This window comes from Suricata suricatta, chromosome 8 (assembly GCF_006229205.1).
Source record: "Suricata suricatta isolate VVHF042 chromosome 8, meerkat_22Aug2017_6uvM2_HiC, whole genome shotgun sequence".
Lineage (NCBI taxonomy): Eukaryota > Metazoa > Chordata > Mammalia > Carnivora > Herpestidae > Suricata > Suricata suricatta.
Genome location: NC_043707.1, coordinates 58578647 through 58605433, shown reverse-complemented (window position 1 = coordinate 58605433; position 26787 = coordinate 58578647). Strand labels below are relative to the sequence as shown.

At 38.2% G+C, this 26787-nt stretch overlaps 2 protein-coding genes across 8 annotated transcripts in view; one reads left to right on the top strand and one right to left on the bottom strand.

The window, feature by feature from the left end:
- The window catches only part of SLC30A7 (solute carrier family 30 member 7), an 84005-nt gene extending 66891 nt beyond the window's left edge, over nucleotides 1-17114 (top strand). Inside the window, exons 10-11 of the mRNA XM_029946653.1 lie at nucleotides 2318-2467; nucleotides 10717-17114. Coding sequence (XP_029802513.1) covers nucleotides 2318-2467; nucleotides 10717-10764 — 198 coding nt within the window. The 3' untranslated portion in view covers nucleotides 10765-17114. The remainder of the gene's footprint in view (nucleotides 1-2317; nucleotides 2468-10716) is intronic.
- DPH5 (diphthamide biosynthesis 5) overlaps nucleotides 7224-26787 on the bottom strand; it is a 53892-nt gene continuing 34328 nt past the window's right edge. For 5 of the 7 annotated variants that reach the window (XM_029946660.1, XM_029946659.1, XM_029946658.1 and 2 more), the window contains exons 9-10: nucleotides 13350-13451; nucleotides 11772-12148 (exon numbers count right to left, since the gene is read on the bottom strand). In XM_029946660.1, coding sequence (XP_029802520.1) covers nucleotides 13433-13451 — 19 coding nt within the window. In that variant the 3' untranslated portion in view covers nucleotides 11772-12148; nucleotides 13350-13432. Of the gene's footprint in view, nucleotides 7260-11771; nucleotides 12149-13313; nucleotides 13452-26787 lie in introns of those variants that run through there. The other 2 variants (XM_029946655.1, XM_029946656.1) reach the window with 2 other exon arrangements.

The following is a 26787-nucleotide window of genomic DNA, read 5'->3' as shown; positions in this document are numbered from 1 at the left end:
TTAGCTGGGGAGGAAGGAGCAGGGCCAGGGCGGTAGTGAGGTGGTCAGGTAAGGGGGGCCAGGTGACACAGGTCTGTGCACGTCATTGTGAAAGCACTGGTTTTTTTTTTTTAAATTTTTTTAATGTCTTTATTTTATTTTGGGAGACAGAGCAGAGAGTGAGCAAGGGTTGGGCAGAGAGAGAGGGAGACACAGAATCCGAAGCAGGCTCCAGGCTCTGAGCTGTCAGCACAGAGCCCGACGTGGGGCTAGAACCCACAGACTGTGAGATCATGACCTGAGCCGAAGTCGAATGCTTAACCAACTGAGCCACCCAGGTGCCCCGAAAGCACTGGTTTTTATACTGAGGATTTTGAACTGACAAGTGGCAGGATCTGACCTACAGTAACAGGATCGCACGCAGCCTGCTGTGATGAGAATAGACGGAAGAGATGCAAGGCTAGAAGTAGTGCAGTTATTAAAATATTTTATCATTATAATTATACTGTTATAATCCAGACTTGAGATAATGCTGTCTTCAGCTAAGCTGATAGCAGTGGAGATGGTGAAAAGCATTTGGAGTCAACATAGTGGTAATGCTTTGTATATTCACAAGCTACACATTCGTGTAATATCCCCTTTATGGTTTTTAAAATCTATTGTTTGTAGTTAGTCTCCCATTTCGTTTTTTTTTTTAATGTTTTTTATTTATTTTTGAGAGACAGAGAGAGACAGCATGAGAGGGGAGGGGCAGAGAGAGAGGGAGACAGAATCTGAAGCAGGCTCCAGGCTCTGAGCTAGCTGTCAGCACAGAGCCTGACGTGGGGCTCGGACCCACGAACCGTGAGATCTGACCTGAGCCGAAGTCAGACGCTCAACAGACTGAGCCACCCAGGCGCCCCTCGTTCTTCTTTTTTTAAACCTCCATCAGACTTTGTCTTCCCAGTGGTTGTCAGCTTAAGGTTATAGAGACCTTAAGGAGCCATTGGAAAAACTTAGAGCCTTCTCTCTCTTTTTTGTTGTCACATGATTCAGAGAAGGGTGTGTGTTGGCATTTATCTCCTTGGGGGCTGGGGAGGCAAAGGGTCTTATAGTTTCTGATACAGTGATAACCATCCTGTCCAAAATATGAACCCCTCCCTTTTTTTAAATTGTTTTTATTTGTTTTTGAGAGACAGAGACAGCGTGAAAAGAGGGTCAGAGAGAGAGAGAGATACAGGATCAGAAGCAGGCTCCAGGCTCTGAGCTAGCTATCAGCACAGAGCCCAACATGGGGCTTGAACCCACAAACCATGAGATTATGACCTGAGTCGAAGCCAGACTCTTAATCGACTGAGCCACCCAGGTCACAAAATATGCTGATTTCTCTACTTCACTGATCTTTCAAAGAACTACTTTTTTGATACAGTGAATTCTAACAGTTTCTAAATCTCTGGTTCATTAATTTCTGTCCTTTATTTCCTTCCTTCCAATTTCTTGGAGTTCACTTTCTTGTTCTTTTTATAGTTTCTTAGCTAACTTTTTAGCTATTTTTGTTCTCTGATCAGCGTATTTGAAAATGTAAATTTCCTTGTAGGGACTCTGTCAGCAGTGCCCTACAGATTTTGATAGGGCTTCATTCATATTTCCCAGACACCTGCCCCGGCCCATATAGGTTTTCAATAAGTACTTGTTAGGTAATTCAAATATCTCCTACCCCTTTTTTAATTTTTTTAAAATGTTTCTATATTTTTGAGGGAGACAGAGCATCTGTGGGAGAGAGGCAGAGAGAGAGAGGGAGACACAGAATCTGAAGCAGGCTCCAAGCTCTGGGCTGTCAGCACAGAGCAGGGCTCAAACCCATGAACTTTGAGATGATACCGGAGTTGAAGTTGGAAGCCTAACCGACTGAGCCACCAGGCGCTCTTCTCCAACCCCCTTTTTCTTTTTTAAAAAACATTTTTTTAATGTTTTATTTTTGAGAAAGAGAGCGAGAGACAGCGTGAGCAGGGGAGGGTCAGAGAGAAAGGGAGACACAGAATCCGAAGCAGGCTCCAGACTCTGAACTGTCAGCACAGAGCCCTATGCGGGGCTTGAACCCACAAACCATGAGATGATGCCCTGAGCCAAAGCCAAATGCTTAACTGACTGAGCCACCCAGGCGCCCTTCCAACTCCTTTTGTGAACCAGAGAATAGAATCCATGTTTACTGATATGTCACGTAATAATATGATAGTATTACAGCTAATAATTTAAGTAACAGTTTACTGAACTGTCGCTTAATAATACAGCATACATAATAAAATAAGGAGGCCCTCATACTTGATTACAATGCTAATATCTGTCCTTTACATTTCAGGTGCAGCAGTTACAAGGAGTTTACAGTTTACAGGAACAGCACTTCTGGACCTTATGTTCGGATGTTTATGTTGGGACCTTGAAATTAGTAGTAGCACCTGATGCTGATGCCAGGTGGATTTTAAGCCAAACACATAATATCTTTACTCAGGTATGATATTTTTTATTAACTTCTTAAGGATCTTTGATAACCTACTAGTTTAAAAAAATATCTACCATTTAACAGAGTAAATATATCTATCCTATACTATGAGGAAAGCATAAAGGTACTTGTTTTCAACCATATCACCAAATTTGGGAATTCTAATTTTAGTTAATACTCTTAAGAAAGATATTCCTATTTACTCAATATTGCACTGATTTGAATTCCTTTAAGAAAAAGTAAATTCTCCTTTATTGTATACTCCTTATAAGGCATAGTAAATGCTGTTTAAAGCCAGGAACTAAAATAGCATTTGGAATTTTTTTTTAAAGAAATCTTTTTTTTTTTAATTTTTTTTAATGTTTTATTTATTTTTGATAGAGAGACAGAGCATGAGAGGGGGAGGGGCAGAGAGAGAGAAGGAGACACAGAATCGGAAGCAGGCTCCGGGCTCTGAGCTAGCTGTCAGCACAGAGCCTGACGCGGGGCTCGAACCCACGAACGTGAGATCTGACCTGAGTTGACGTCAGAGGCTTAACCGACTGAGCCACCCAGGCGCCCCAGCATTTGGAATTAAATAATGCCTGTCAGGGGCTTTAGCTAGTAGACTATGTTAACGGTTTTGTGTGACAGCAAAGCCATAGTGCTGTGTTGATTTAAAAGCTTAATATGCTGTTGTGTTTGGGAGCATAAATTGGTCAGTGTGTGCCTGCAACCAGATTATTTCGCCTAATGCCTAATTCCGCCATGGGTTGACATAGTCATGTGCCCCATAACCAATGGAAGAGTGATTACTCTGTTCTTTTATCTATTGGGAGAATAAGAACATCATGTCAAGAACATCTGAGGGGAGTGAGAAAATACAAAGTATTTTCTCGTTCTAGTTTGCTGGAAATGTTTGGCAAAAAAAATCTAGAGGTGATACTGTGGCCAAAATTATCGAGCACATAGATCTAACGAACTGTTTCCATGCCTTAAAAGCGTGTGCTTTAAAATGGGCACAGGCCCCCTGGTGTGAGGCGGCGAGAAGCGTACAACACGACCTGTGTGGGACTTTTGCCAGGAGTGGTTGGTATGAATCTGATCACTAGCAAACAACCAGACGATCCTAGCGTGTAGAAATTTCTACAAGACTGTTGGCCTTGATTCTTACCAACTGGGAGTGTCATGGAAGGGGGAAAATAACCAGTAGGGGATTATGTTAGATTAGAGGAGACTTCACAGTTAAATGTAATGTGTAACCCTTGCTTGGATCTTGGTTTGGAAATAAAAACAGGCACAGAGGAAATTATTGGGGTAATTGGGAAATTCGAATATGGACTGCATAATAGTTCATATCATGTAGGTGTTAGATTTCTTGGGTGTGATAATGATGTGGTTATCAAAGAATGTTCCTGTTCTTAGTACATACATGCTGAAGGTTTAGTGGCAAAGAATTAGGATATCTAATTTTCAAATGTTTCAGCAAAAGTAAAAAGATTACTTTTTTAGAGAAGTAAAGAAAATGTGGCAAATGTTAGCAACTGGTGAATATAGGCGATGGGTAGATAGGTACTTATTGCACTCTTCTTTTGACTTTAAAAATTTTCAAAATAAAAAAGTTTTAAAAATAAAAGTTTTGGAGGCTCCTCGTGGCCAGCAGGATAAAACCCAAAGTTCAGCATGGCCCAATTCAGTTTTCAAGCCTGCTGTTCTTCCTTTCCGTAGACTTCCTACCCATCCAGACTGTTTCCTTTCCTGGGCGGGGCAAAATCGTACTCTAATCAGAAGGTCCGTTTCAGTTGTTACTTTTCCTTCCCTCTGAAGCCTACAACCCCTCCAAGCAGCATTACTTTATCCTGTGATTCATATGTATCTGCAGGTTCCTTCCGGACATCATGATTTTGCATCCCCAATACTAAGAAAAATGTACATGTATAGTAAATTTGTTCAATAAGCAAACAAATCCTTAAAATTGTATTTGACCAATACCATCTTTACATAAGCTAAGTATGGAAAAAGCATGGTTGGGTTCTCATTGGTCTTTTTAACCATAGCACAAAAAGATGGTATAGAAATAGACACACACACACACACACACACACAGAAAGGGAAAGAGGGAGAGAAAGAGGAAGAGAAGGAGAGAAACAGAAACACATCATGATCTTCAGACATGGACAACAGAACATAATATGCAGTTTAATTAAATTCAGGACCCTAGTACAAATTAAATGGTACCTCAAAAAAAGAAAAAGGAAAAGAAATGAAATGATTTCTCTCTAATGATGAGAAATGTATGTTTATATTCCTTGGGGAATAAGTAATGAAATAATTTTATGTGTAGGCAACAAGACTTACTCTAGTATAAAACAGTATGCTGGTACCACTTACTCTGGGATTTGAAGAACTAGGTGTCTTTTCTTAACAGACACTATAATAAGTCTGTATGATCATGACTTTCATGTCATCATGAAGTATGCAAGACCTTCACAGTGTGTCGGAATCCTCCTCCCACCTCCCTCCTGTGTTAGAGGCCACAGGACAGTGTGCCGCTCCATTGTTATTTCTAGATCATCATTCTCTCCTTTACCTTTTCTTCTGGTTCTACCACGTCCTTCCACCCCCATTGTGTGAGCTTCTGTTGCCCTGTAGGACACGCTGTACCCTTCTGTGACTTGGGTGCTTCGTCAAGGTTTTCCCTCCGCAAAGGAAATGCCACTTCTGGGTTTAGAAATGCACAGACAGCTGTGTCTCTGCTTCGGAACTGCTGAAGTTGTAACTGAAGAAGGTGGAGGACGTTCTTCTGGTAACCCTGGCAGTCTTGGCTCTTCAAATGGCTGAAGCGGAAAGTTTATTCAGCTGCTTCTTTGGTTTTGGAAACTGCATTTGGGTTTTGAAAATGTTAAGTTCTGAAAAGTATCTGAAGCCTTCTCATCAGCCAGGGTCAAGCCCACCCTGTTTCATGCTCAGGAGAGGCCAGGGTCTTGCAGTGAAGATGGCTCAACACATTTTTTCCAGAGGAGAGTGGGGGTCACCCTAATGATAAGTTTCATTCCATACCTTTAATGATTTCACCCTTGGTTAGTGATCATTGTGTTGGTTCTGACATATGCAGACTTGAACTTCCCAAAAGACTGAGAAGGATCTTCTCAATAAGAAGTTAAACTTTTTGGTTTTATGACATTTTCATGTGTCTTTCTTACAGTTGAGCTTAAATCAGAATTTTTGGTTAATAAGTTGTTCTTGTTAAACTATATGAAAGTAACCTTAAACTGAAAAGACCAACATCAGTCTGAGAATTATAACTTTCCATTCTGTTGACAAAACTAGAAGCTTCATGACTCTTTAGAACTGTATGTTAGGCATGTCCTTTTTATTCTCATTTCTCGTGGTTATCAATTAATCTTTAATAGCCAAAGCAGTTGGCTTGTTGTGCATGAATAGAGAGTACAACGAGTGAATTGGTCAACTTAGATTCCTTAGGGATTATTTGTTAAGGAATAATCTGGTTTTTAAACTACAAGGTTTCCTTTTGGCATAAAAAAAGTCCTCTCTCCCATTCTCCCCTGCACTTTTAAAAAATGAGTTATTGTTTGGCAATTGATGAGATAGAAAACTTATTTTTTATATTAGGTGTATGAACAGGAAGAGAAAGGATACTGGATTATGATGGCAATTTAACACGTTAGGTTTCTTTAAAACTTGCTGATAGCATCTGTTAACTTTTTTAGTATACTATTTTGTTAGAATTAACGTTTGAAGAAAAATCTCGAATATGCTTCAGTTTCATTGCCCTCTTCAGTTCCACAAAGCACAGAAGACAGAGTTAAGACATACTCTTTATTCAGTAATAGAACTTCTATCGTGATTTCTTTCATCTTTCTACTTTCCTGCCTATTTCTGTTATACGTATTAAGTCCTGAACTCCTGCCTCCGGCTTCAGCTTGTTGTGCGCTCTTCTCAAGCCTCAAAATAGAAGTGCGTACTGATACCAGGAAGGAACCATAGAAGTGCGTACTGATACGAGGAAGGAACCAGAAAGCCTCCTCACATGCCCGAATGGAGCTGCCGAGGCTTCAGGACCCTCCGCGTCCCCCATGCTCCTGATCCCTTCCTGTGTGACCACAGACCTCACCCAGCGTCGTGTCTGCTGGAGGGTCACGGTAGCGAGTGGGAGAAGCTACTTACTCCTTTCCAGGGGGCTAGCCGGTCTTCCAGCCTTCCCATTTGTTTTCCTGTTTGTAGAAGGTTTTAATCTTGATTTTTAAGTATTGATTCTGCTTGCCAACTCTGTAACTTTTCCTTATCTGACTTTACCTTTTCTTCATCATATGCACATGATGCCCACCAGAACCTAACCTTCTGAGGAGGTTGGAATAATCATAGGATGTGAGGCAGACAGTTCCCTAGGTCTGTTGCTTTTAATTAATCCACAAAGTTTAAGCTTTCATTGGTTGGTTGATGGAGGGCAGAAAATAATAGCAGCAGCATATCATCTTTATTGAGAGCCCACCATGTGCCAAGCACTTTGACAGGTGCTTAACATAATTATCTAGCCTCACAAAACGGGTGCTATTATTTGCAATTTATAGAAAAAGGAACCCAGGCCAAGTTATCACTCATGACTTATAATTTCATCATATTCACCAGAGCACCTGGGTGGCTCAGTCTGTTGTGTATCTGACGTTGGATCAAGTCATGATCTTATGGTTCATGAGTTCAAGCCCCTTGTTGGGCTCTGTGCTGACAGTTCAGATCCTGGAGCCTGCTTCAGATTCTGTGTCTCCTTCGCTCTCTGCCCCTCCCCCACTCATGTGGTCTCCTAAAAATGAATAAGTGTTTAAAAATAAATAAAAGGACAAAGTTAGTATTCTATGTTCAAAAACTAAAGTAGAAAGCTTCTGTAGAATTAGTAGAGAACACAAACATACCAGTAATTTTCTATAGCTATATTCCTGTTTATTTTCCTAATTTTTAAAGAATTTGATTTGTTTGCCTTTCCACAGCAATGAATATTTATTGAGGATTTTCTAAGTCTATGGCACCAGGTTAACATTTATTTTCTTAGTGCATGTGTTAAAAATTTAAGCCTTAATTTTAAAAAATGTTGACTGAATTCTAGTTTATATTTCTCTCATGACACAAGATACAATGATTATTATATGGTTTTTGCTTTTTAAAGACAGCCCCTCAGCCAGCGCAGGACTCCTGGTGCCATCCCAGTGGTAGAAGGTTTAATGTAAGCAAGCCTGCTTTGATCTGTTAGAGTATTTGTCCTCTCTTTATGGTGAGAATAAACTATTGAAAACCTAGTTTGCATTCAGGGAGTAGGTGACTTAATATAGGATTCTTTGGCAATTCTGCTGTTCTCTCTACTTTGAAGGAAACGGAGAAAGGCACATGGGAAGCTGGAAAACTTGAGGCTGCCCCCCTCAGGACAGCTGGATGAAGCAAAATGACTGTTTCTGTTAGACCGACTTTTATGTAAAGCTATAGCCTCTCAGGGGAAACTATAAGCTTGAGTAATTAACTCATGATTATGCAAAGATCAATTTACCTAGCCTCTTTGTTTTTCCTCTTTTTTATTGCCTTGGGCTAACCTCATTTCTTATTACCCTGTTTACTGTAGTAGGGCTGGGTGTGAGGACAGTGGCAGGGTTAGTAACTGGAGCCCAACTTAGTTTGCCCATTTTACTTTCATTAACAATTTTGTTAAAAGTGACAACGTAACCAGTTTATTTGGGCCTTAGTTGTTTTTTTAAGGTTGGACATACAGGAACTTTGCAGAAGAGTTCTTCATTATTTCAGAGGCCATCTGGGTAGAGTAAATCAAATGCACTTACTTAGAATGAATCATAATAATTTGTTCAGTAGACTTTCATAGCATATGAAATCCTTTCTCATATATTTGCATATAATCCTTCCAGTAGTGCCTGGTATGGACCAAGACTTTATTACAAATATTGGATGAACGTAGAACAGTTTTGTGAGATGAGTAGGCTTGGGATGGATCAACGTTTTTACAATGAGACAAACTGAGGCTTATTCTAAATGGTAGCCCCAAATCTGACAGACACTAAGTTGTTTTCTGCCCTCAGCCTTTTTAAGGAGAGGCTGCTACTAAACATATTTTCTGGAAATTTTAATAACAAATAACGATTCTGAATAACAGCTTTAACTTGACCACAGCAAGGATTTATTTTATTATTATTATTTTTAGGCAAGAAAGCTGAAGGGTGGTCTGTGCTAGGAAGCTTCCAGGCCTCCCCAGCTTTTGATCCCATCAGAGCAGCTCCTGCTGCCCCCCTGCACTCACCAGTGCTGTGCGGAGCCTCCAACGTGGCCGCGAGGAAGCCGGGGTAGAACTACCGCAAGATGGTAGTGTTGATAGATCTTTATCCCCCACTCTGGCTTTTTTCTTTCCCACTAATATTCTAATTTATGTTTCCTTCTATGGTACTGACAAGAAAATTCTTATTTTAACTATTGTATTCATTTAAAATTATTTTGCTTAAAAAATTATTTTTATTTGAAAGAAGGAATTTAGTAGAATTTCTGTTCATCCAATAAACATTTTTTGATTACTCTTTGCCAGGCATTACCTGAGGTAGAGAAATCAGCAATAAAAAAGGCAAAATCCTTTTTTTGGGAGAGATTACATAACAGTGGAGGAGCAATAGTCAACAGCAGCATAGCAGGTGCTAAATTTTACAGTATATCAGAAGGTGGTCAGTGTTTTGGGTAGGGGAATCAGGGTAGGGAAGCGTAGGGAGCATGCCTGTTGGATAAATGAACCGAATTCATTTTATCCAGGGCAGGCCTCACTGGTGGCTGACGGGACGGAGCAGGTCACGTGTTGTCTCCAGTAACACTGTTCCAGGCAGAAGGCGGGTGAAGCTGGGCAGCGTGAACAAGGGGAGAGGAGTCAGAGAGAATCAGGGACCAGGCCCCAGGGATTTGTAGGCCACTGTAAGGACTGGGGAAGATGCACTGCCGTAGGCTTTGAGTGATGGAGTGATGTCACTGTAGCTGGTCTGCTGCACACAGACTGAAGGGAGGCAGAGGCATGGAAACTAGACCAGAAGCCACTGCAAAAGCCAGGCAAGAGATGAGAGTGCCTTAGGCCAAGCGGGTAGCAATGGAGGTGATGTAAAGTGGTCAGATTCTGGGACTGTGGTATTTTGAAAGTTAAACACATAGGTATTCCTAATGGGTTGAGTGTGAAAGAAACATCTTTCAGTTGTAACATTAAGGATGGGGTTGAGCTGTAGAAGATGCAAGATCTCCAGACTTTGAGGGGAGGAAATAGTGTTCACTTGACTGTGTTGTAAAACTGTCAAGTAGATGGTAGGTAGGTTCCAATGTGGAAATACAATGTGGGAGGTGCAGGCACATACATGGTAATGAAAGTCTGCATTAGATGAGGTCCACTAGGGAATAAGGGTAGAAGAAGAAGGAATGTGAAGTCTGACCTTTGGGTAGTTAGTGTTTAGTGCTCAGAGTTAGGAGGAAGAAGCCTCAGAGACTGACAGGTAAACAGTCACCATTGAGTATTCTCTGGAAGCCAAGAGGGGAAAAGCATTTCATTAGGAGAGAGTTATCACCTCTGTCCTTGCTGATAGGCTGCTAAGAGGCCTGACAAGTGAGCACTGGTCTGAGCACCTTGGAGGTGATCCCAACAAACAGCTTTGCAAAGTGGTGGGTGGCAAAAGTTCAGCTGAAATGTGTTCAAGAGAGAAGAGGAAGTGTGGGCAGCAAATACACAAAAACTGATCGTATTGGAGAGCTGGCGGCAATTTCGGGAGCAGTCTTTGAGTAGTGAGTTCGTACACAAAATTGAAGCGAGGAGTTAGAATGTATTTAAATAAGCAACAGAGGGTCATACTGAAGTGTTTACTAATCATCCGTCACAGGGAGATGGACATGGATTGATTTACGATTTTACCAGCCAGCTAAGCAAGTACTATGGTGTTCTCGGGCAGAGTAACGGTAGACCGGCAACCTAATTGTTCCAAATCTGCTGCGACATGGTTTATAGTCAGCAGCATGGCTTATTCCCTAGGGGCAAATGAAGGATCTATTTTGCAACTTATCAATTTCCTTATTTCTAAGATAAAATTACTGGCCCTTTCTGATGAAAAATAGAGAATTACTGTTCCAGAGGCAGAAGAGAAAAATAATGCTTTCCTTTTTCAAAAAAAAAAAAAGATTAAAAAAAATTCTGAAATGTGTAGTGTGTTACTGATTTGATTTTCTAATTTTTTTTTTTAACTTTTCAGGCTGGAGTGAGACAGCTTTATGTACAGATTGACTTTGCGGCCATGTAATGAATGAAAAGAAATTATCCTTTTTGGGGGACCTAATATTTCCGGTACTGTACAGTCCAAAACATTGTACCTTCTTACGACAGAGAAATCGTCACTACAAACCCCAGCCCCGGGAGACCAGGCAGCCTGCCGTTCATGCTCTGCCAGGACTTCACAGCTGAGGGATCGGAAGTAAGAGGGTCTCTCCTGGACTTCCGGTCTTGTCTTTTGTGCTCTTCCCTCCAAACCATTTTGATTTCTGAGGTTTCTAATTTTGTTCCAGGATGTTAGTTTTTGTTTCCTTTTTTTTTTTTTTTATTTCAAAAATGCTCTCACTCCCAATTCTCCTCCTAGCCAGTAAGAATTCAGACTGTGGGCCAGCCTCCGGGCATCTGGAATGTCTTCTCTGAACCTGATGGAAGCCCCTGCTTCCTTTCCACAAAACTAGTGTTATTTAGAAAAAAAAAAAAAAAAATCATTTTATATGTAATGTCACAATTGTTGACGTTCTTCAGTGTAATCATATGTTTGTAAAATTGTTTGTACCTTGCAAACTTATGAACCAAACCATATTGGGTTTTCAAAGTGCCTTTGTATCAGGAAATGTATTTGCCAGCATAAAAATGTACCATCAAAGGTCACGCAGATGTTTTTTAATGGGTGATTCTATAATCTGTACAAGGTGTGAGACTCTTGCTAGTGATGTGTACCGTCTTTTCCAGTACTTCCAGCATCGGTTTAAATACATGAAAAGTTCCTCTTACTGCTTTACCTCATCAAAAAACAGAAGGTGTTATTTTTCTTTTTAAATTAAATTCAGCCATCACATTGCATTATTCTGTGGACTGTTTTCAGAACTTTGCTAAGCATCTGTTATATAGACGGTTGTTTTGACTAACTTAAAACATCTGCAAAGTCCTAAATTTCTCTAAAAGCTACTGTGTCTATGATAACCCTTGCTGTACGTCTCCTCACTATGGATGGGTTTTATTAATGAAGGGAAAGGCAATGGAGAGTGAAGGCAGAGCTGGTTGTGACAATGATACTGTTTTTTTATTATTCAAATGCCAAGTCATACAGTTTGTTCTCCTGTGCATGCCTTGCACAAATACAGTTGCTTTCAGAAATCCTAAAAGCAACATTTTATTGAATTTGAACTATTAAAGATACAGATCAGTTGTGATAAAACAGGTGTCTTATAAGTTACCAAATAAGTTGATTTCTAGGTTCTTGTGTGTTTGAAAAATAAAATTGTAATTTGAGATGACAAGTGCTTGAACACTCAGATTCTCTGGTTTATGAAGAAATATTGATCTGGTTAGACATTTACCCATTGTTCTTCGTTTTATCATAACGTATATTCCTTTTTAACTTTAAAAAACAGAATTCCTGGGGGAGGGGAACCCTGCAGGATGGAAACAATTATTTAGAATGTGGACCAATAATAAGCACTTTTTCACTGATGGGGCAGAAATTGCTGTTGTCTAAGTTATCGAGTTACCTTTCTCCCTATTTCTGATCTATAACTTATGAACTATATAGGAAAACGGGACTACTTGATGCTTTTCTAAATGCTGCAGATTGCTACGACCTGTTGACAGTCTCCTTTCTCCAGATTAAACAGTATTTTCAAAACATTTCTGCTTACAGCCAGACAGTTCTAAAGCTAACAATTCCTGCAGCAGAGTGCGTGTGACAAAAACTGCTGAGATGTTTAAGGAGGGAAAGTATAAAAGGAAATGTCCTGATGATTTACTGCTTTTTCATTATAAGTCTGAGTAGTCATTTGGAAGTTTGCATCCACTCCCGAGCGTGACAGAAGCCTGGGATAGTCTGCGGGTTTGGGCATGTTGCGGAAAATGTCAGTCTAAATGAAGGCGGGAAGTTTGGATGTGTGCCTTTAAAACCTAATATACATAATTGTACTGATTGTTCACATATGGAGACAGTATTTGCACTGGCCTGTAAAACTGACCAGTGGATTCTGCAGACCCGGTTCTGCTGGTCACAAAGCCCTCCACTCCCCAGCGAAGTTCTGCAGCATTTTAACTGCACTCTCCATACACAAGGGCACGCGCGTGTCGTTTGTTCTTTGATAAGGCCTTGAGCACACACACCATCAGACGGATACGGAACTCTAAGTTTGCACCCGTTACTAGAGGTTGCCAGCTCGTATCATTTAGCGGGTTGACATTAACATTTATGCTTTAATTAAATGTCCTTAAACCTGCGTGTGCAGCAAGGACAAATTAGTGTGGGGAAAAAAGCAACTTTGTTCTCACAAATATCTGTTCTAACAGATACTGTCTCATCTGTGTTTTGGCACAGAGGTAATGCTAAAACAGCTAATTCCACTAAGGAACATTACTTGATTTCAGTTACAGATTTGAGAGGTCTCTGTTATTGGTCTAAGTTACATAACCCTTGGGGCACGGGGGGGGGGGGGATGAATCTCGGAGTATAACTTTGCCAATATTTTAAAAACCAAAATATTCTCTGGAGAACAGAGTACTAAGTACTTAGGGAGGTAAACTTCCCCCAAACTGAAATATACCTATATTAGCTTTATGTTTTTAAATCTCGATTACATTATTCAAAGGGCTTACCACATGTATGACTTTATTTTGCTGACTCCCTGTGCACTTCTGTGAGGGAAGGTGTGTCATTCGTCTGTAGCTCTGTATTCTTCTCAGTCACCAGCCTGTCTTCTGCAGAGGCAGAAGGAAGTAGTAGTTAGTGGCACTGGGATTTCCCTTGTATCCGGATGCTTGGGCATTCTTCAAAGCCTGCGCATCTACACCAGGAACCAAAATACTGTGATTTGTGCACCTTTGTAAAGTAGCCCAGTCGATGACTCCATATGCAGTTGATGAGAGTTCTGTGAAGTGTTTACCTACTACGGGGTCATCAGTTTTATAGAGATTAGTAATACGGTGCCATGCTCATCCAGTGCTGGGAGTTAAGAACAAAAATATTCACTAACATAGAATCTTATGTCTAAGGGACTGTCCTTAAAAGCAGTTTCGTTCTACCTCTCATTTTACAGATGAGAAAATTGAAGCCCAGAAATGCTGTCATTTACTCAAGGTCACAGAGATAATTAGTGGCAAAACCAAGACTAGAACCCAGGTCTTCTGACTCCAAGTCAAGTTCTTTCTATTTTATTGTGCTGCCTCTCCAGTGTAATATTTGCCTTTCTGTAAATGTGATGAAAAAGCATTTGTAAATAAAGGAAAGCTGACCTCCATTTTTGGTACATTAAGGCACTTTATAAATGGAGTTTTACTGTCTTGATTTTCATAAGTAATTATGAGATTTAGAATATTATTTCCATACTTTCATTATGAGGTTTAGAATATTCTTTGTGGAAGATATAATTTTGTACTCTTTTTTACTCTTCTGAAACCAGTTCCTGACTTTTAAAATACAATGACATCTGTGCTTTGGATACTTTTAACTTGTGACTGAATTTTTCTGTTAATTGCTCAAGGCTAAATCCAATTTAAGGATTGCTTAGTTTCTTTATTTTCTTTCTATTCTCTGAGCTGGTACTTTTTAGAAACTAGGCTAATTCTTACAGACTACATACCATTTCAGTCTTGACCCTTGTAAGTTTTGTTACTGGGGAGCTTTTGAATTTTTAACATTTGTTCTTAGAGCCACACAAAATTGGGCATTAAATGAAACACAGAACAAAAAACAAGTTTTCAATTCATTAGGGTGAAATTTTGAAGTCTTACCAGAACCCTAGATGTTCAACTGCTTACTTTCAACATAAAAGCATTACCTTGATTCTTCTTTCTGTTGCCATCTTCAAAACGAATTATTTTCCAGTTCACAAGAACTTTGGCAAAAATAAATAATTTTTTTTGAAGAACACTACAAGTTTTATTAATAGAAGAAGATGGTTTCAAGACATGATCCACCAGAAGCCTTAGTGACCTAGATCTCTATCATAGAATCTAGACAAATAAAATGAAAAATTACATCTCAAAGTATTTGCAGAGAAGTATAGTTAAAAGCCAAATGGATGTCACTCTTTTTGAGGAGAGCATCTGTGGTTTATGTTTAACCCTTCCCTAACTACAAACTATCCAGAAAGGGTGGGGGTCAACCTACATTAGTATTTGTGTGTCAGGTTCTTCGTGTGGTCTTTTCCATGTTATCACGTTTGAAATCCTCACGTATCAGTAAAGAATTTTGCATGCTTTTATGATTGACAGAGCATTTTCAAATTCCTTCTCTCCCCCACCCCCCAGTCCCAGGGAAGAAATTCTTACCTGCATTTATTTTACAGATGAGGAAGCTGTTTTTGGAGAATTTAAAGTACTTGCCTGAGGGATAGCCAGTGGTGACGCACTGACGTTAAATCCAGTGCTGTTTCTGATGACTGCTCTGTTTTAATATTTCATTCTACAGTGGTTTAAAGACCCAAGAAGTTATAGCTGACCCGAACAGACTCCCCCCAAAAAATCAGTGAGCAATTACCATGACAAAACATTATGGGGGAGCAGTTGTTACAGATCTATTGCTTAAATTCATTCCTTCGTTCAGTATTCTCAGGCTTATTTCCTACCTTTGCCGCTGAATTTAAACTGTGCAGCAGCCTCCCACCTCCTCCTCGCCCTGTGGGCCCTTTACTAAAAAGAATGACTAGAATTCCTTTAAGTGCTTTTAAAATCTTAAAAAAAAAAAAGTTTTACTGATGCTCAGATTAAGCTGCTTAAAAAAGGGAGCAATTCAGAAGGGAGCCCATGAGTAAGGAGAACCTGAACTCACCCTGGCTGAGAGAGGTTCACTTAATTGATGAGGAATTCTCTTCCAAGAAGTACAAATAATTTGTGCTGCTGGAAGGGGATCTGAGGACTTGATTTATAACATTATATTGTATAGACACCTTTTCAAGGAAGAAATCAGTTTCTTAATTAGTAGCAATGTATGCTTAATAATACTGAACTTTGAACTCTTCCTGTGGCTTTAAAAATCTAGTATTTGCAATTCTGATGATACTGGAAAGTTTGTAGAAAGAAGAAAAGAAAGAGAGAAAGAAAGAAGAATGTCTTTGTCTCTTCATCCCATTATCCCCAAACTTAACACGAGCTTACAAGCTCAGTGAATGTTTGGTTAACTAGCGAGTAGATCTTGTAGACGGTACAAGATGGATACAAAAGTTAAGGGCTGTGGACAGAGAGAACCAGTAATTGATTGTTTATTACAGAAGACACCTCAGCTTTTCTTTGGCATTTTTGCACAAGTAAGTGACATTGTATTCACATTGGCCATTTTTCCCCCCCAAGGAGCCCAGTGAGCTGCTTCTTACTTAGTTTTAACCCAGGAACAGGAGACCATGTATAGAGAGGTTATCCATACTGTTGGATAGGAATTTGGCCGAATTGGGCCTGTGGAAGCTGGGTCACTTGAATTTTTACATTATGTATTGCCAAATAAGAAACTACACTGCCTCCTTGGTTTCTATGGAAAATTGCCATATTCGTATTACTTTAAAGATATGTATATAACATACCTTGTTTTATTTATCCCCATATGTATGACTGTACAAAACTCTTAGTGGTGTATCTGAAGGTGCTTCCAAAAAACAAACACTACATGTTTTAAGTGATTTAAATATTCCTTAGTTTTTATTTTTTTCTCTTTCCCCTGCAAATCCTAAATTTTAGTAGAGCTTCTCTGTATTTCTTAGTTTTCATCGCTTCTAATTAGTTGCTGCTGCCACGGTAAAGTTTCCCCTTTTTTACTAAATGAAAAGAAAGCTTTATTTTGAATTTTAGTATTTGAATTTTATGTACCACATATCATGCATTAGTTAGCCTCAATGACGATTTGGTTTTGAACTAGATGTATCCTGTCAAGAATCTGCTAAGTAATCCCATTTCTTCCTCTGATAGCAAAATTTCAGTGATATTTCTTCCCACTACTTTGCCCCAACACTTGTGAGTTTGATCAGTAAACAGAATGGATCTTTTATAGCAGAAATACTGTGAATTAAAAATTGCCAAGCCCCTTCTCAGTATATTCTGAACACCCTACAACATTTTACCTCCCTGTCTTTTCCTGCCAAGTTTGAATTTGGGTTTGATTCCTTTGGTGAAGATTATGGCATCAAAACATTTCTCAACAAATATTTGCATACAGGGCTAGATTGGAATGTCAAATTTCAGATGTTGTAATTTGGTTTCAATATGCTCAAGTGAGCAATTATGATTTGCCCAAGTATAAGACAATAAATCCATCCTGTACATTTCACTTTTTCTACTTGAAGACATTCATGTATATATTTTAACTTCAGATGTATTTAAAAAGAATAAACAGTTGTGACAAAATTCTTCCAATAAAATTTGCTTCAAAACCTTCCTCTGAATTGTGTCTGTTAGTTTGATAAATTGAAAGGAACACTGTGAACCAAACAAGTATTGGGATCAATCCTAGATGACATGAGTAATGAATGGGAAAGAATGGTGTTCAAGACCCGAAAAGAGGAAAACTCACCAGAGACAGGAGATGCGAGGAGACTGGTAAGGTCTTAAGATGTGAAGGTCCTCACTGTGGCTCTTACCCATTACTTTGTCTCATGAACATATCTCACAGCATTTGTTTCCAGATATTTGGATTAGCCCTGAATTGTTCTTTCACCTCATTCCCTATGTGTGATCTCAGCTTACAGGAAATAAAGACCAAAACCAGACATGAGCCTCTGTTATCTTTCCAATTTTTTCCCCTCCATAAGCAACTTTTAAAAATTCGCTTCTCCACAAAATTCCAGATCCCATCCATCCCACCTTCTCACACATAGTCTATTAAAGCAGCCTCCTTACTATTAAGCCCTGCTATGTAATAAGGGCTTTATGTCCAATGTATCTGCTGTTGAATACCTTGTCCGTGGTCTGAATGTGCTTCTAATGTGTCCTTTCTAACCACTTCCATAGCTCTTGCTAATACGGCTTTGCTCTTCTTTATATTTTAGAAGTTAATGAAAGGCCATCAGTGGCTTACATGTTACATTCCTACATCTCAAAATCAACAAAGAAAAAAAGGTATTTTTTTCTTCTTAACTACCAATTTCTGTCAGACTCCCTTACATAATTCTTGGAAATCGAAACATTGCTTTTGCCACCTCCATTTCCTAAATTCCCTACTGCAAAGCCCTTCCCTTCATTCCTTCGAAATCTTTTAAATTCTCCTTTTCCATTTCTATTGCCTTATTCCAGGATGTCACTGATGCCTACATGAGTTAACTATATGGAACCATCTAGCTTCCCATCTATTCCAAGTCCAGCGTGAGCCACCTCCACGTCAGCCCTGCCCACCTTCCCCCATCCACCAACCATCCCCACAAACACACTTCTGGCCACGGGCAGGAAGTACAAGGAATTGCTGCTGAATCAGACTTTTGCCCAGGCGCTCTGAAACCATTCCCCCACCCTGGCTTCCTCATTACTTTTGGTTGGCCCTTCTGCACACGGACTTTGACCTGCTAGATGGAGAGCACCCACCATGGACTCCCTGCCTTCCCTGTGTTCTCTAGAATTAGCCTCTGAAACTAGGGGCCCATCAACATGCCCTCAGAGCAGCCTCTTCTGTTCACATACTGGTTTAAGCAAGTGATTTACTACAGTACTTCACTACCTCATCTTTATCTAGTGTTGGTTTCCTCCCCCATGGAGGCTACCCTGTGTTGTACTGACAGACACGGGCGCATCCCAGCCTGCAGTCTCAGTCCTCCAGCTCCCCAGTGCTCATCAGATACAAATTCTTCTCAACAACTTTAGAAAATCATAATGCTTATCCTCTTCTTATTCAATCTCATTACCCACAATATGGCAATAAGAAGACTTATTAACATTCTAGACCAGGGAAACGGCAGACAGGGAGAGACCAGCAGGTCCAACAGATGTAGACAGAATGACAGCAATTTAGTATTTTTCATTCTGGAAAAACAAATGAAGGTAGGAAGGGAGGGAAGGAGGGAGGAAATAAATGAAAGAAAAAGAACAGCATTTCAATGAGATTCTAGTTCATTTAAACAATCTGTCAGTTCATCCAGCCTTATTTCCAGGTTAAAAAAAGGTTTTAAAAAAAAGTCTACTACCATTTTTGAGACTTGCACATGCTATTAACATTTAAATGTACATTCCAACTTTAGCTGCTAAAAGTCTATAACCAAGAGAAGTAATGTGACAGTCAGATGATGCTCAAAATGTATTGAGTCTGGCACATTTTAGGCAATCAAAATTTATGGGGAAAATTGATGAATTTAAGATGAACTTTAATTCCTCCTTGGAATATGGTTCTGTATGCACTGTTAAACTGTAAGCCACTGCTAAAACCGAAGGATTAAAAACAAAAACTTTAAAAAACAAAAGCATTTGAAAGTATTTCCTGATTATAGGCAGATTATAGTATTTTAAAAGAGTGACAATGTACAAATAAATATGGAATTCAGATTCATATCTAATCATAGTACAGTTTCACATCAGTTAAAACTACCCTTTGGCTTGGACTTTTAAAAATATCACACCACTTCCAGAATGAAAAATACTATCTGATTAGCCATCACTGTTTTCCAGCCTCGGCATTAGATCAGACCGTGGTTCAACTTCACAGGGGTTCTGTCAGTACGTGCATCACACTACTTCCTCTTGAGCAATAATTTGTGCACAGATCATAGATTTCTATAGAACTTCAAAACAAAACAAAGTTACTACATTTGTAATTATATCAGTTGGAGCAAAGACTTCTTACCGGCTTCCAGAGACTTCCCCCAAGCAATTTTGCAGTGCTGACCAGAAACTATGGAAACCCACAACAGCTAAAATCAAGAGGAGGGAATTCTTCTCTGTTTACTAGAGGTATGGATTCCAAAGTGTACAGCAATCTCCTGTTGCTTTTTTCCTTTCCCTCCACGTGGGTCAGGATGTAGGCTCAATCATGAAGCTATGAGACAGATAGCAACAGAGTAACTAGAACCTCAAGTTTCTGGCCAGAGGCCTGAAAAGGGGGAGCCTTGGGAATGAGGAAGTGGCAGATAGGTAATGGAATCAGAGGGGCACAGGAAGGCAACCTCATAAAGTTGTTTATGAATCCCAAGGAACATGCTCAAGTCACTACTGCTTGGATCTGCTCCTACTTAGCATACCACAACACCTTCAGAACTAAACTATCCAGTCCACCAGGTCCCAGACTGTCTAGGTCCCATACTGAGTGGCACAAACTTGAGAAGGTCCAAAGAGAACCACAATCTCTGAAAAGTGAACTGACACTGGAACCATAGCCCACAGCTTATTGTAAACTGAACTTGACCAGATTGATGCCCGTGAGAACAAAGAGATTGACATTCTCCATAAAATCTAAACAAGACCCAGAATGAATCTTGTAAAATAATCATCACAATGTCCACACTATAATCAAAAATTACCCTGCAAAATGTCAAAAAATGTCAACCTATGGAAGAAAAGCAATAGATGAGGCTGAGATGACATCAATATTGGAATTACCTGAGACTTTAAAGCAGCAATTATAAAAATACTTGAAAAAGCCATATAGGAAATAGTCTTGCAACAAAGGCTAAAACAAAATAGAAGATATAAAAAAGAACCAAAAGAAAATATTTTAACAATAACTAAAATTTAAAAACACACATACTCACAGAATGGATTCAACAGCAAATGCAGCAGAGGAAAGTGTCAATGAACTTGAAGACAAATCAGTAAAAGTTATCCACTCTAGGGCTGTTAGGCTCAGTCAGAAGAACATGAAACTCTTAATCTTGGGGTTGTGAGCTTGAGACCCATGCTGGCTGTAAAGATAACTAACTAACTAAATAAATAAACCAAAAAAATTATCTGCCCTGAATGGCAGAGAATAATGGACGGACAGATGGACGAAAGAAAGAAATAAAGAAGGAAAGAACAGAGCTCAAAGATCTGTGGGACAGTAACAAATGTCTGACACTCATGTTATCAGAGAGTCCTGGATATAAAGGGTTCTGCATACAGTGCTGAACTGGGCAGTGCTAGAAAAGTTCTTGAAATAATGGCTGAAAACTTCCCAAACATATAAATCTATATATTCAAGAGGCTACACAAACTCCAAAAAGAACAAACCCGGAAAGAGCCACACTTAAATGCATCATAATCAAATAATTGCAATCAAAATCTTACAGGCTTTATTACAGATGTCAACAAGTTCATTCTGACATTCATATGGAAAGGCAAAAGAACTAGAATAGATCAGGGTTTTGAAAAAAAGAAGAAATTAGAAAAATCACCCGACCTATTTTTAAGATTTACCATAAACCTAAAGAAATCAAAACAGTGTGGTATCCTAGAAGGGAAAGAGATATAAATCAACATAACAGCAAAAAGATCCACACAATTACGGCCAACTGATTTTTGACAATAGTGGTAAAACAATTCAATGGAAAAAGGATAGTCTTAAAAAAAACCAAACTAATGCTCCTAGAGTAATTGACATTTATATGCAAAACAAAGGACCCTTTACATTAAAACTTACACTTCATATAAAAAGAAACTCTAAGTCTAGATCTAAACGTAAAATGCAAAACTATATGAATTTTATAAAAAAACAGGATAAAATCTACATGTCTTTCAGTTTGATGATGGGTTCTTAGACACAGTAACAAAAAACATGATCCACATAAGAAAATACTGATAATCTGGATTGCGATTTCATCAAAATGAAAAACTTTTGCTTTTATCAAAGACATGGTTGAGGGAATAAGAGAACAAGCTATGAACTAGGAGAAAATATTTGCAAATCACATTCCTAGCAAATAATTTGTGTCCAGAATATGTAAAGAATGTTCAAAACCTAACCTTAAGAAAACAAACAATCCAAATTAAAAGTAGGATAAAACATGAATGGATGCTTAATTAAATAGGATACAAAAATGATTAATAAACATGTGAAAAGAGGTTAACATCATTATCCACTAGGGAAATGCAGATTAAAACTATGATGACATACCACAACACACTTACCAGAATTGCTAAAAAAAAAATATTGCCAATATCAAATGCTGACAAAGATACAGAGCAACAGGAACGCGTTCACAATACTAGTGTGAATGCAAAATGATAGAGCCACTCTGCAAATCGTTTTGGAAGCTTTTTATGAAATTAAATGTGCATCCACCATATGACCAGGAATCCCACTCCTGAGTATCTGCTCTAGACAAATAAAAATTCATGTCATGTAAAAACCTAAATGTGAATATTTTAACATTCATATATATATAATTGATGGGAAGTGGATGGGTAGAGGCATGTGTATATAAGTATAGTGGGAAGAAGTGTTTTTGGTGATGAAACTATTTTGTGTCTAAATTATAGGAGTGGAGTCACTGAGAATTTAAAGAGCTAGAAACTACTAAACAAATAAATGAATGTTGTGTTCAGGTATTTCTAATTTAACTACCAAACACTGGGATTTCATGACAGACCAAAAATATTGTTCCTTTTCCTGCTGACAAATAATGCACATTCTTCATTTTATAATTTCATTTAAATTTTATGTAAATTAATTTACATACAGAATAGTGTCACCAGATTTAGCAAATAAAAATAAAGGAGCCCAGTTAAATATCATTTCAAATAATCATCTGTAATATAAATGTGTCCCAAATATAGAATGGGACATACTTGTGCTAAATATATATATATATACACACCTGTGTGTGTATCCACACACAGACCCACACACACACACACACACACACACACACACACACAGACCCACACACACGTTTATCTGAAATTCAACTTAACGGGATATCTTATTTGACCCGGCAATACTAACACTGAAAAATGCACAGATCCTAAATCTATATATTTGAATGAATTTTTGGTAAGTGTTTATACCCTTACAGCCAACACCCAATCAAGATACAGAATATTTCCATTACCTCAGGTTCCCTTTTGTCCCCTGCCGGTCACTCTTTATTCTCTCCACAGGCAAACACTGCTTTCTTTTCACTACTTTTGCCTGTTGCTAAACTTCAAATAAATGCAATTGCACAGTCCTCTTTTGTGTCTGGCCTCTTTCACTTTACATGTTTTTAAAATTCATTCATGTTGTACAAGTCAATGGTTCATTCTGTTTTATTGCTAAATGATATTCCATTGTAAAATATAGCAAATTTTAAAATCTATTCTCCTATTGATGGACACAGGGTTTGGTTCTAGTTTGGAGCTATAAGTGAATAAATATGTAAAGTTAAAAGCGCCCTTATACAATTTTTTGCCAGCATTTTCAATTCTTTTGGGTAAATACCTAGAACTGATTTTGCAAATTCACAGGTTTAATTTATAAGAAACTGAAAACTACTTTCCAAAGTAATTATGCCAATTTATATTCCTCCCAACAGCAGGTAAATTTCAGTTACTCCATATTCTTGCAACTTTTACTGTTGTTAGCCTTTAAAATTTTTGACATTCCATTGGCTTTGTTAATTTTATTGTTTGTCCATTTTCTATTTTACTAATTTCTGCCATGATGTTCAGTATTTCCTTTCTTCTACTTAGTTTTTTACACACTTTTCTTTTTTCTAGCTAAGATGGAAACAGATCATTGATTTTAAAACTTCCTTGTCTTCTAATATAGGTTTCTAAAGCTACAAATTTCTAAGAACTACTTTACCTGCATCCCACAAATTTTCATATTTAATAATTTTTATTCAGTTAAAATAAATGTATTAATTTATTTTCAAATATTTGGGACTTCCCTAGACATCTTTTGTTAGTGATTAAAAACAATATTTTTTAATTTTTATTTTTGAGAGAGAGAATCAGAGTGTGAGTGGGAAAGGGGCAGAAAGAGAAGGAGACAGAGAATCTGAAGCATGCGATTCCTGGGGCTCAAACTTACAAACCGTGAGATCAGGACCCGAGCTGAAGTTGGACGCTCAACCAGCTGAGCCATCCAGGCTTCCCTGGTGATTTTTAATTTAATTCCATGTGGTTAGTAGCCAAGCATATGGTCTACTTTGCTGAATGTTTCATATGTGCTTGAAAATAAAGTCTATTCTACCACTATCGGATGTAGTGATCAGTATCAGCTGGGTCCAAATGGGTTTTTTTCAAATTGTCAGTATCATTACTAATGTTTGTCTATCAGTTACTGAGAGGTTGTTAAAATCCTCAACTCTGAATGTAGACTGGGCTGTATCTCCCTTTTGTCAGTTTTTGCCTCATGTACTTTGAAGCAGGTATTCAAGAAATATACCTTTAGGATTTTGCCTTCTTGATGAACTATCCTTTCTCTATGAAAAGTCCTTTTTTATCTCCATTATACTGTTTCTTTTGAAGTCTATTTATCTTCTATTAATACAGCCACTTTCTTATGTTTTCCATTTGTATAGTCTGTTTCTCACCCATTCTTTTACTTTCATCTTGTGTCTTTATATTTATTATCGTTTAAATATTAATATCAATATAATAAATAGTATATTAATAATCACAATTAACTATATAAATATTAATATATGTTAATATACAATACAATAATATAATTTCTATTAGAATATATCAATACTTATATGATTAACATAATATTAAGATAATATTTAATATATTGCTATATTACATATTTACATGTAATAAAGTTTTAACTCCCTTGTAGACAACATATAGTTAGTTAACTGAGCCTTTAAGAAAATCTAGTTCTTTTAATTGGAGTGTTTGATTTACATCTAAGTAATTATCGGTTTGGTTGAATTTATGTGTACCATTTTGCTATTTGTTTTCTATTTTTCCTATATTTTTTGTACCTATATTTCCTTTCTTGCCTTTTTTTGGATGAATCATATATCTTTCAGTATTCAATTTTAATTCCTCTAATTTTTTTTTTACTTCTTTTTGATAGTGGTTGCCAAAGGATTTCAAGACATAACCTGATCAGCCTACAGTTAGTATCCTGCCTCTTTAAATAAAATGTAAGAACTCTGCCACTCTGGACTGACAGGATTTGGTTTGGTTTTGCTTTTTAATTTCAGTACTTTACAGATGTCTTTCTGTTGTCTCATGAAATCCATTGTTTCTGAGGTGAAGCAGCCCGACATTTATTGCGTCCCTCTGTGTAGTGGGTTCCCTACTCTTGGTGGCTTCTTAAGATTTTCTCTTATCTTTGGTTCTCATCCGTTTTAGCTTGATGTGTTAGGTTGTTTTCTTTATATTTATTCTGCTTGGAGTTCACTGAGCTTACTTGATCTATGTACTGATAGTTTCACCAAACTTGGGAAAATTTTGACCTTAACCTACTCATAATTTTTCTGCCCTATTTTCTCCCTCTTCTCCTTCTGGGAATCCAATTACACATGGATTGGACTGCTGAATATTGTCCCACATGACTTTGAGGCTCTGTACTTTTTTCTTCTTTCCAGTGTTTTTTAGTCTTTGTTCCTCAGGATAACTTCTGCCCTCCTGTCATCTGCTGTCTGCTGTTAGGTCCAACATTTGGGTTTTTGCCTCCATTTCTCTGACAGAACCTATCTATATTCATTAATCACAACTATTTTTCCTAGTTATTGTTGATATGCTGAAGAGTCTCACTTTGTTATCATGCCCTAGAAGGGTTAATTAAGATTTGTTCCAGCAGGCAGTTAAATTATGGACAAATCACCTTGATTTTATGGAGGACTGATTTCACATTATGTTAAAGGTTGTCTTTAGTTTTAGGTAAATCTTTAGTCCTGGGCATAGTCTCTTGTAATACACAGCTATTCTAGAGACTTGACAGAAAGCCTAAGGTGCTTACCAAGCCTTCTTACTTGTCAGGAATCAAACTCAAAACTGTTTTCCCTTGCAATACAGAGCAACAAGCTTTGCTCAGATATTTCAGCCTTCCAGCTAAGGCTTCCAACCTTCCAGTTAGGTTCATGGCGTCTTCCCCTGTACAGAGCACAGTTCAGGAGTGAGCCAAAGAATTAAGAAGGATTCATATGCAGATTGGAAGGCTGGCTCCTCCTTCAGTGCCACCTTCATTTCTAGAATTTCCTCCTCAGTTTACAGCTCCTCTAGAAGCTCCCAATTCCTCTGACACCTCAAGTCAATAAGACTTTTGAGTTCTAGCCATCCCTTACCAGACAGACTGGGGAATGGCCTGAGTGAAAATACTATATATAAGCATAGTTCTCAGCTCCTTTTGGTCATTCTGCAGTTGTCTTTCGAAAGTTATGTTTCTCCCAGAGTTTATAATTGGGAGGGCTTATACATTACAAGCTTTTCCACCATTACCAAAGCCGGAAGTCCTTTCTGATATAATTCTTCAATGCTTGCTTTAATGCCTCAGAAGAAAACAACACAGGGCTGATACTTAAATGTCCTTGGCTTTCTCCCCTTTTGTATAACAGATTAAAAACGGAATTATTTCAGGGCCCCTGGGTGCCTCAGTGGGTTGAGCGAATGACTTCGGCTCAGGTCATGACCTTATGGTTTATGGGTTTGAGCCCTGCATCCGGCTCTGTGCTGACAGCTAGATGCAGGCCTAAAGCCTGCTTCAGATTCTGTGTCTCCTGCCCCTACCCCATTCATGCTCTCTCTCTCAATAATAAAATAAATGTAAAAAAATAAAAATAAAAAAATGTAATTATTTCATATGTATATTAAAATACTTTTTAACTCAAAGGAAGTCAAAATAATCTCTTGTTAACTAATGTTCCCAGGAAGTGGGGAAGTATATGTTCAACTGTGAATGAATTTAACAAAATCTAAGCAATGGCTGATTAAGCCATGGAAATATTTAGAGTCAGCCTGACGAAACCAGCATCTAGCAAAGCTATTTCTGTTATGAGCTAACAAACAATACAAGATTCTACAGTCATGAAATAGAATAAATGGAGAGCTGTTTACAACTAGGAAAAAGAATGTGACTACTTGCATACATACAGTGGCATATTACTGAGGTAAGTGATATGACAAATCTTGACTAGCCTACTGTCTTCAAACTTAAATTTTTTAAAATTGTATTTTATAGTCATTAAGTTTTCCATTTGTCCACTTGGATGTGAAA